A 10,608-nucleotide genomic window follows, 5' to 3' on the forward strand; every position below is an offset into this window, starting at 1 on the left:
CTTTTCTTTTCTTTTCTTTTCTTTTCTTTTCTTTTCTTTTCTTTTCTTTTCTTTTCTTTTCTTTTCTTTTCTTTTCTTTTCTTTTCTTTTCTTTTTGACTCTTTTCTTTTCTTTTCTTTTCTTTTCTTTTCTTTTCTTTTCCCCCCTAACTAATTGATATTGATCAATTGGCCCTCAGACTTCTCAGATGGTGCCCCCGTAAGGCCTTACCAGGCTCTTGACAAGCTCCAAATTTATTTCAGCAGTTGATATAGTTGGGCACTATCAGTAATTCCACTTTCATCATGCTTACGTCTTACACCACCTTTTACTCACTTGAGACAAAGCCTGCACGAAGCTAAAAATTGTCTTAAAAGTACAGATTCCTTCTGTTTTAATAGGGAGTAGTTAGCAACTTCGTAATTTGCAGCCAAAAAATGCATCCTGTGTATAATTATAAACATATAAAATTCCTAGGAGGGGAAGTGTTCTATATGAATTTATTCCTGTTTCCAGAACCAGGGAAAATAGTCTAAGTAATAGTAAGTAGCCCGTGTTGAGTATAGAAGACGGATTGTTCTGTAGTTGACTCAGGAAATGAGAGCACCATTAACCATTAACCATTAGAGCTTCCATTAACTAGCCCTGCCACCTTCAGCAAGCCAGCCCATCTCCCTGGGTCTCACTTTTATCTATAAACGATGGCTGCTCCTAGCGCTAATGCTGTCTGCTGCCAGTACCCTAAAATAATCAAGGTTTGCTGGTTGATTCTCCTTATGAATATTACATGCCTGCTGATTGATCTGCATCTGAGTAAGAGTTGCAACCCTGTTGCCATGGCGTGTGTGAAGGTGCTGTACTGGCGGTGGGTCTGGCTACTGACGGCCAAGCCAAGCTGACGTATCGACAGTGCGGAGGATTTACCATCCATCCATTACGTCAGTCTCTGACCGGTACTATAGAAATGAGCAGTACCGAAAGCCTGGGAAGTGCTCACCTGTCCCCAGGAGGCCGATCTAATGACTTCCCGGCCATTCTTGAAGAGAGTCAACTGCAAAACTTCCCATGTCATTTGATAATTTTATTTGCACATAAAATTTGACATTGATGGGCCAGTCCCGTGCTGCGGCAGTTAATGCACTGCTTCTGAGAGGCTGGATACCACATGGTGATGGTGGTTCAGATCCTCCCAGCCCAGGATGGACTGAAGCACACCAGGCATGCACATAGATTCCCAAGGTCCAGCAGGCTAGGGAACCGAAGGAAGGGGATTGCACCATGATCAGACCCTGGGGGAGGGGGACCCTCCTTTCTTTCCCACTCTTCACCCCAGATATACATTCTATCATGAATGAAAAAAAAGTATTAAAAATTTTAATATTGAGCTCTAGCATTTGTAACTTTAGAGTATAAATTTTAAAATAGGAAATTTGTACCTAAAATGTCTTCTCTTGATAGGGTAATAAATTTCTGGGGATGGCCGTGATCAAATACTATTTTTTTTCTTTTTAATTTTTGTCAGAAAGTGTGTGTGCTCACTGGAAAACAAAACAAAACAAACAAACAAACAAAAAAAAACCAGAGGAAAAAGAGAGAGCAAAAGAGAGACAAAGTGAAAGTGAAAAAGCAACCCCCAATAGCGTATGGTCACACCACGGTCCCTTCTCCATTTCTCCCTCGTGGGATCTTCAGCAGGCGCACGCACACATGCACACGCACACACACACACCCCTGGTGCATTTCTCCAGCTCCTGGGTCCAGGACTCAAACTACATAATTAACCGTGTAGGATCCAGTCACTTTAACCCTCCTGTCCCAGGCTGGCCCCAAGTATTCTCTTGTTTTTGTTTTTTGAGTTTTTTTTGTTTTGGTTTTAGTTTATTTTCTGGAAGACAGTGGGAAAGAGAAGCACCTCTGATAGGGTTCTCATGCCTCAGTTCACTCCTAGCCTCAGCCAAGCAGGATCACAGGCACACACTGTGTGCCTAGCAGGTACGGGGAGACCCTGGGCTGAGAACCCAGGACCCTCCCACGTGGCCTCAGCATTGTCGAGTGTAATCTTACTGCTGTGCCATCATGCCAGCCTTCTTTGGGGAACTTTTTGTGTAAAAGTCACATCTACCAAAAAGCACACAAACTCTATGTAAACAGCTTGATAACTAAACACAGCACAAACTTGTCCCTGCAACTGGCACACAGATCTAGGGACAGGACATTACCAGCCCATCCACAGTCCTGTCATCTTCCTTTCATCCCTGATGGAACTCGGACTTCTAACACCAAAAGCTAATCTTGCCCTTATTTGACCACTTATACAAATGGAGTCAGTTAGTGTCACCACGGTGTAGTCAGAATCAATTTCATTTAAAAAAAAAAAAGAAAGAAGGAAGAGAGGAGGGAAGGAAAGGAAGAAGAATGGAGGAAAGAAATAATTTTATATCCTAATACTAAGATGTAAAAACACTAACATATTTTAACCTCCAGAAACCAATGGGAAAAGCTAACGGCATGAATTTTTATATTTTAGAGCCTAGCAAGTTAGGCAAGAGCATATTAACCAAAGCAGAGTTTCCTGGCTTTGATAACTCTTACCTACTAGTTACTATAACTCTTACCTACTAGTTACCAATGCCTGGTGGGCAGGTGCCGAGAGCTGACCCTGTTCTGTGAACACCAGGAATCAGAAGTCTGTACTGTGTTATGTTGTAGCAAATTCATGTAAGCCCTGTAGCCACATGGGAGCATATAAGAGTTCAACAAGCCTTACTGTACAGCATCCATTCTCAAGGACTCAAAGGCTGCCCCTACCTCCAGGTGACATTTCATTTTTAAAAAAAAGGACCTGCATTAATCAATGTAAATACACACCTTAACATCGGTTCACTGAATTACTCTAATAGCAGAACGATACTCAGAAGGTTTGGCTCTTGACCTCTTAAGCTATGCAGTGTGCCAACCTGTAGTCATTGATTCTCTAGCCCACAGTTAAATGCCCCAGACCAGAGGAGCGACTGCAGAGGGAAGCACCAGAAAAAAAATGAATAGAAAAAGAGCGAATAAACCAACCACAAAAAGCAGATGAGCAACTGAGGACGTGTAATCTGGGTCCGCTCAGTGCTGGCGCAAATAGACATCCCCACCCCAAGGTCTCTGTACGCTTGGCAGGGCGTCAGGGGAAAGCTGGCTGTTCTTAACAAAGACAGCGACGCATCGAGGAACGGTTCATCCAAGTTCACTTGGCTTTCAGAGGTCAGGGAATTATGCAACCCATTTTAGAAAAAGTCTCATGAAAACAGGGTAAGAGTCAAAAAGCATTGATAACCTTGAAGAGAGTCAATTACTTATCTGGAAAATACATTGAGCCAAACACTATTTACCTAAGACCCAGGGAAAATCTGAAGTGACCGCTAAAGCTTCTGTGTGCAAACTTGCTTTTGTCCAATGATTCCCCCCATAGAAACTATTATTTATTACAAGTTCTCTTACACCACCTCCTTTTTTATTTATTATTATTATTATTTTTACCTTATCTCATAACTTACAGAGAACGTGATTTGGTGCTTGAAAACAGACTGACTGGAAATGATCTCTCACTTCTTTTTCTTTCTCTCCATCTTCCTCTCAGATGACGAAGTAATAGGAGTTAGCGTCAGTGTTCGTGACCGAGAAGACGTCGTCCAAGTCTGGAATGTAAATGCCTCTTTAGTGGGTGAAGCAACTGTTTTAGAAAAGATCTATGAACTTCTGCCCCACATATCTTTTAAAGCAGTATTTTATAAACGTAAGTGCTTCATTTCCAGTTATTACTTTCTAGTGTATTCTGTCATATGCTAACGATAGAAACGGTGTTGCGCATGAGGTGAAGGACAAATCACTTGAAAGTCTATCATTCAAAAACCAATCCAATAAAATACACTTCAGTGTTTTGTTTTTTTTTTAAAGTTCAGTCTCAGAAATTAAAATGAAATTTCATTCTTGTCTAGCTGCATGGACCAGAAAAGGAAATACCTATTATATATTATTTGTTTTCAGAAAGTTAAACCTGAACGTCAATTGGTCATCTCAGGAAAAAAAAAAAAAATTACATTCTATCGGAAACAACAATAACAAAAAATGCCATTCTATGAGCTGGCAGGTAGATCTTCAATCATCCCTTCATAAACAGGAATTTATAATGTATAACATCTGTATTTGTGGAGGAAACTCATTGTGCACACAGGCATGATTGAGTGTTCTACCGAAATGCTAATACATCCTCATTATGGATGACTGTGGCGCAGAACCGAGGGAGAATTTGCGCACGGCGGTGAAATGTTAACAGTATGAATAGGTGTGTGGACCCATTGTTTCCATCATGATTCATGTTCATTGCTTTTGTGTGCTCTTTTTGCAAAAGTCATCTTTTTCATAATGAAAACATCTTAGTGCTATTCAACCCATGTTTGGTAGAGATCAAACTGTAGGTTACACTGTTACCAATGAGTTAGGGACAGGATTGACAGCCCTATGCACATATGATAAATTTCCTGTACCCTAATCTGTCCCTAAAGTCAATAGCCTATTTTTTTAACTACTATATTTCATTGAATCTGAGATGCTCTCGATGATAAGATACCACATTATTTTAGCATGACTAAGAAAAATAAAATACTCCCAATTAAACTATGACACATTATTGATTCTAGAGGTCTTCAACTATGTGCGTGTGGTGCTGGTGGGGAGCGCATTCTAGAATTGCTGAAATATTCTTCATTATTGTTTTACTTTTCCCAACTCCCCTTGCCAAAAAAAGTAAAACATTAAATTTTGCTTCGTGATTGCCCTACTATGATAAAAGATATTAAAACTAAGGCTTCCCCATAAGGAATCATTACAAGCACAGGCCAAATGATGTAAATTTTAGGCATTAAGACTGATCTGGCATTGAGATATCCAGGAGATTCTGTTCTTCTGAATTTTCAGTGAAAGTTTCAATAACAGAGAAAAATGGCACTGCAGAAGTCGCTCATTCGCTATCTAGTATATGAACACTGCAAAATCAGTGGTGCAATTTTTATTCATTAGGGGTACATGGATTGTATTTTTACCCCAGATATTTCACTTAAAAGTCACTGAAGGTTTTTTCCTTTTTTTTTTTAACTCCACAAGATTACTTAGCAGAAACTCTACTTGGGAGAAAGTGTGTTTTATTGCCATTGGTGAACAAGGCTTAAAAAAAGTACCCTTTTGATGAGTTCCAAAATTGACTCAAAGGAGGAGAAAAGCAATTTGGAGTCATTTAGTCAGGCAATCTGGATTTTTGTCCCATTTCAACAGTGTGACTTTGAGCAAGTCACAACTTCTCATCTTTTTACTTTCTCATCTGAGTATCGAGGAGTTGGTCATAGATGATCTCTAAGGTTCCTTCTGCTTTAAAATTCTATGATTCCATTTTTAGGTAACATGTTATTAGTAGTAGGCTCAACACAGTGTGAGTGTTTTGTTATATATTTAAGCAACACAGTCGTCAGGCTAGTTTTAGGGAAATAACCAGGTAAGGCTGACCAAGGGCAGGATGATTCATGCTTGGCTGTTGTGATGGCTTGAGAGGAGAAAAAAAACAAACAAACAAGAAGAAAGAAAGTTGCATCTTGGCCAGTTGAACCAAGCTGAATAGACACCCTAAAGGTAGATGCCATTTTAAAGTTGTGAGTAATGCAGAACTGACTATTGGTCTCAGCAGAAATTTTAATGGCATAAATTAATAATTTTTTTAAATCAATGATTATTCAAAAATTGGAATTGGGGGAAAAAGGCAATTTTCTTTCTTTTATATAAAGCAGGCAGTCCTTTACTCAGCAGGGTTATGTACCACTTGCTGTAGACGTGATTTGGAAAAATTAAGTTTGTGCAGAAATCTTATTTACAGCATGATGGAAAATAGTCACACGGTGAGCCAAGTTAGAAATGACCAATTCATGCTTTTACTCTGTCTTGTTAATAGGATCCTGGTGTAAGTATTCACAAATTTACAGAAGCTATGGAATAGTAGATGTTCCATGTTGAATAAAACCTAAGCCTAGTGGGTCACAGACTCCAGCAGGCAGACAAAAATCCAGCCATTGATAAGTGATACATGATTTGAATACAGATTGATTATTTGACTGAGAAATTCAAAATACTCAGAAACACCGCACCCCTGACATTCTGTTAAGTTCTTCAGAACAGCTGAGTGACAAAGGTCTTTCCTGACGTGAGAATTGTTTAGAGCAGGAGATAGCAAACTACAAACCTTAAACCAAATCTGCCCATCTTTTGCCCTTCTCTCCCCACCTGTTTTTGAATAGGTGCAGCTGGGAATAGTGTTCACACATTTAAATGGGGGGGAAAAAAGCCAAAGAACTACTGTATTTTGGGCCATATAAAAATTGTATGAATGTCAAATCTCAGCATTCATAAAGTTTTATTGTCATATAGGAAAGCCCATTTGTTTCCATATTGTTAGCTGCTTTCATGCTACAATGACAGAGTTAATAAATGGGACCAAGACTATATGACCTGTAAAGACAAGATATTTATCTCTTCCCCTTTCTAGAAAAAATTTGCTGTCTGCTGGCTTAAAGCAATTCTATCTTCCTTTTCTACCAAGGCCTCCCTAAGGCTGGCAGAACCTCTATTCTTCTCAGACATGCCCAGTTCTGAATGTTCTGTTGTGTTTGCTCCTGAATGCATTAACATTGTAGTATGTCAACTAGGATTGCCCCGGACTGTCCCTCACACCTAGTACAGTTAGAACCTTTCCTAGTCCAGATCTGTGGATTTATAATTTGGAGACTAGTGTCACTACAGTTCCTTGGCTCCTTTCCTTGACTCTGCAGCACTATATCTTTAATTGGCAGAGCACACTAAACAATGTTCTTTTTCGTGTCTATCCTAAACATCTTTGTCTTAAAAAAGAAAAAATACAAATTAAAATATTTATAAAGTTATAGCTGTGACAAATATTAGATTAAATTAGTTCAAGTTTTGGGACACACTTAGGAACTTGGCTAACCTAAGGTATCCCTGACTGCTCCTAAGGTGTGAATCCCCCAGTATCATAACCAAGATGCAGATTGTGGTAAAAATCCAAAATGATCTTGAAAGAAAAATAGGCTCATCTTCTCTACTCCCTTGCTAGACTGACAAAGTTGTCCATACTAAAAACAGAATTGGGAGGGGTCAAAGAGGTGAAATGGGCCTGCCCATCTGTGCTTCCTAGGATGCTGTTCACCCAGTGGGGACAGGGTGGAGAAGACAAATCACACAGGATCCTTGTTCATCCTGGCTTTATCAGATCTTCGTGATGATAGTTAACCATGTTCAGGGAGTGGATTTCCAAACTAGGTCTCCCATTCTCACCTTCCATTTGAAAAGTTTTTAAGTCTGTGAAAATATGTTTGGTAGCAGAATTTTTTATTTCAGCATTCTTAAGTACAATTAGTAACTTTGCAAGCCAGACGGTAGGGCTGAAATTCCATGGGGTGGGGTAGGGTGGGGAAGACAAACATCATTGGAAAAAATAGAAGACTCCAACTTTATAAAACTTTGATTCTAGTGAGGGATGTTGAGAGGCAGGAACACATAATTGCTCTCACCCTTGTGTGGTTCTTTGTTTTTATTATTATTATTTGTTTGCTTTGTTTTATTTTATTTTCAACATGAGACTTGGGAATGGGTCTGTTGGGGTTAAGGTCAGGTCCTCCCCTCCCATGTATTTTGTGGGGGGCCCCCTCCCCCCCCAAGCATTTGCTTGCATCCCGACACATTCTCTTCATCAGCATGTCGGGATGACTCATCCTCTCAGGCACAGCAAGCAGAAACAGGCAGCATGCCCATTGCTTGTTTATTCCTTGTTTTAATTTTCATTATTACGTTTCTCAGGAAATGCACGCTTTAGCTAACAGTTACTGGCAAAAAAGGTATTTGAGTTCTCGCCAACATTTGGGGAAGCTGAATGAGATGCCTAGAGGAGGGTTGGCCCATCCTTTGCTTAAAGTTTTCTTTCCTTTTTTTCTTTTTTGTTTTTTTCTGTCCTTTAGCCCATGAAGAGCATCATGCTTTTGAAGGTGGACGTGGAAAACACTAATTGCACTCTGTAAAGAATTCTTTGTCCTTTGCTGATTGGTTTTGGAAACGGTCTTAACAGGAGGGAGAGTGAAGAGAAGACTTGCCGAAGCCCGATGCTGGTCAATTTAGAGTGGGTTTCTATCCTTGCAGATTGGGCAATTAGGACTCAAAGTGGCAGGTGGGGTGGGGAGCTGGTGTGGGTTTCTACCATCGCATTACTTGCTTTTTTTTTTTTTTTTAAAGAAAAGCATTTTTTGGCTTTCTAAGTTTTCTGTTTTATTTTTTTACTCCAAAACTTTTTTTTGCCCTTTAAAATTCCTTATTCAGACTAATTATTGTTTTCTACACTCCCCTGTCATTGAAACCCTCAAGAAATGGGTTTCCCTTTAAGTAGCTGTGTACCTAGTTAATGAGACTATGCCTAACCATGACAATACCGCTTTTGAAAATCACACTTCACCAGGAGGAACACTAGCTTGGTGAAACCTGTCTCCTCATTACTTGTTGTGACACTTTGCTGTATACTATGAGCCAGGCATTGTTTTTTTCTGTCCCTGGGAAACGAAAAACCATACTTACTGTGATTTCGCACTGACAGCACACATATTGTTTATTTTTCCTTTTTAAACTTTTTTTTTTTAGCAATAAAAAGAAATTAATAGTTGGCTTGCCTATCATGAAAACTATAATCACAGTTGAGTATCAAGATATACATCCAGTTTGAAGTCTTTGGACCTTCTGTGGAAATATTTCTAATCGGAATTTGAATTCAGCCTTTTCAGCAGAAAATTTAGAGAGGAAACAAGAGATTTCTCCCAGTGGGAAACCTGATATTTCTGATTTAAAGAGGAGATAATAGTTTAGTTGTTTAAATGAAACTTCTCCTCCGAAGTTTGGGTGTGTTTACCCACTTAAGTGCTTTCGAAATTGATTTTAACACATCCTGTTAAGTGATCTCCTTTTTCTGCTCCCATTATGTGTCATTTCTAATAATCAATAGCCCTTCAGCCTGGGCAACTGTCCCCTCCCTTTTTCTTTTAAATTCCTGGAATTTAAATCTCATTTCCAGGATGAACGTAAATATTCACCAAGCTGAACTCTGAATATAGTCTGTGTATATTAATTATTGGAATTGTTGCGATCTATTGTATTATTCTACCAAAGAAATACTGGTTTTAGTAGAAGGATGTGGCTATCCTCTGGAGCATTGAGACTCTCAAGGTGCACCAATTCCCCCCTGATGACTTGGCCAAGCCTCTGGCTGCTTACACTTGAAAAAGGACAGGAAGGGTTATTGAAGATGCTTCCTTCTGAGCCTTGTTTTTGGAGTCAAGAGAGCTAGGATGTGTTTGTATGTTTCTCGAAAGCGTGGTGTAGTCAGAAGATCTTTGTATCCAGGATTTTTAATTCCTCTGGCAGTGTGGACCAGCAGAGAGAGCTGAGGCTACTTCAAGCCTCCAACATGTGTTTGTAAATAAAATTGTCCACTCAAACATTTTCAAGGACTTTCAACACCATCTTTTATGCCCTTCACTTGCATCTCTAACCACATCAGCTGTAATATGACTCATCATAAAGATGTTTTTTTTTCTGAACGTGAGTTTCTTTGTGATTTCAAAATGACGTAAAAGGATATCAGGTCCACTTATCAAAAGCTGGGGACTTGTTTCTCTAAAAACTGTACTAATATTCAACTTGTTTTAAAACTATTCCTCAAAGATTAAAAGAAAAAAATTCTGGACATAAATTAAAATTCTTTTCTATAATATAAGTATTTTTCTGCTAGCTTAGAAAAAAGGATATAATTGACTTCAGATAATTGTCATATCTATTTCCATAAGTAAAAGGATTTTGAAGTATTTTTATTTTTGAGCTTTATTTAAAGCATTTGTGATGACATGTTCAACTTTTGCATGTATGTAGCCTTTGAAGTAAAAATAAAATAAAATACATAGGAATGTTAGGCTCACATGAATGCTTTGTAATTTCTGTTGTTTATAGTATGGAACATGACTAGCGCACAAACTAGATTTTTGTCCCAGTGAACTTCTGTAACTATTTCCGACCCTTCGGAAAACACCAGCTGTGAGAAGGATTTAATTTGCCTAATGTTAAGAACCTATCATCTAAATTACTTTAAGAGAGGATTTTGTCAGATTTTGTTTTGGAAATTGTTTTAATTGAATATTTAGTCATAATAGACTTTGTATGAACTAAGCTGATTTAATCAGTTTAAAAACCTCTCATTACCTTCTTAGATTAAAGAAGCTAATACTCTTTTGAGATAGAAGGAAATATTTTGCAGGGCATGTGACTTTGGTGTTAGGGCAGTGTACCCATCTTGGCCAGCGCTGGAGAGAGAGCATCAACTTTTCAGCAGAATCCTGTTTTTTTTCGGCCAAGTCTTTGCAGGTGCAGCCTTGTACTCTCCTCAAAGAGCCACACAGAAGCCAAAAAGCTCACTTTCTTGTCTTTGTGATGATGCCTCAGGGTCTGTGACACACCGCCAGGAAATCTGATCGAAACTAATATGTGTTTTTC

The 10,608-nt window shown here is 38.9% G+C and overlaps 1 protein-coding gene across 1 annotated transcript in view; it reads left to right on the top strand.

Annotated features, from left to right (window-relative positions):
* Positions 1-9,600, top strand: part of EIF4E3 (eukaryotic translation initiation factor 4E family member 3) — a 49,166-nt gene extending 39,566 nt beyond the window's left edge. The window contains exons 6-7 of the mRNA XM_014591416.2: positions 3,605-3,760; positions 8,040-9,600. Of these exons, the coding sequence (XP_014446902.1) occupies positions 3,605-3,760; positions 8,040-8,086 (203 nt within the window). The 3' untranslated portion in view covers positions 8,087-9,600. The remainder of the gene's footprint in view (positions 1-3,604; positions 3,761-8,039) is intronic.
* The last annotated feature ends 1,008 nt before the right edge of the window (positions 9,601-10,608 follow it).

This window comes from Tupaia chinensis, unplaced genomic scaffold (assembly GCF_000334495.1).
Source record: "Tupaia chinensis unplaced genomic scaffold, TupChi_1.0 Scaffold000570_1, whole genome shotgun sequence".
Taxonomy (NCBI): domain Eukaryota; kingdom Metazoa; phylum Chordata; class Mammalia; order Scandentia; family Tupaiidae; genus Tupaia; species Tupaia belangeri.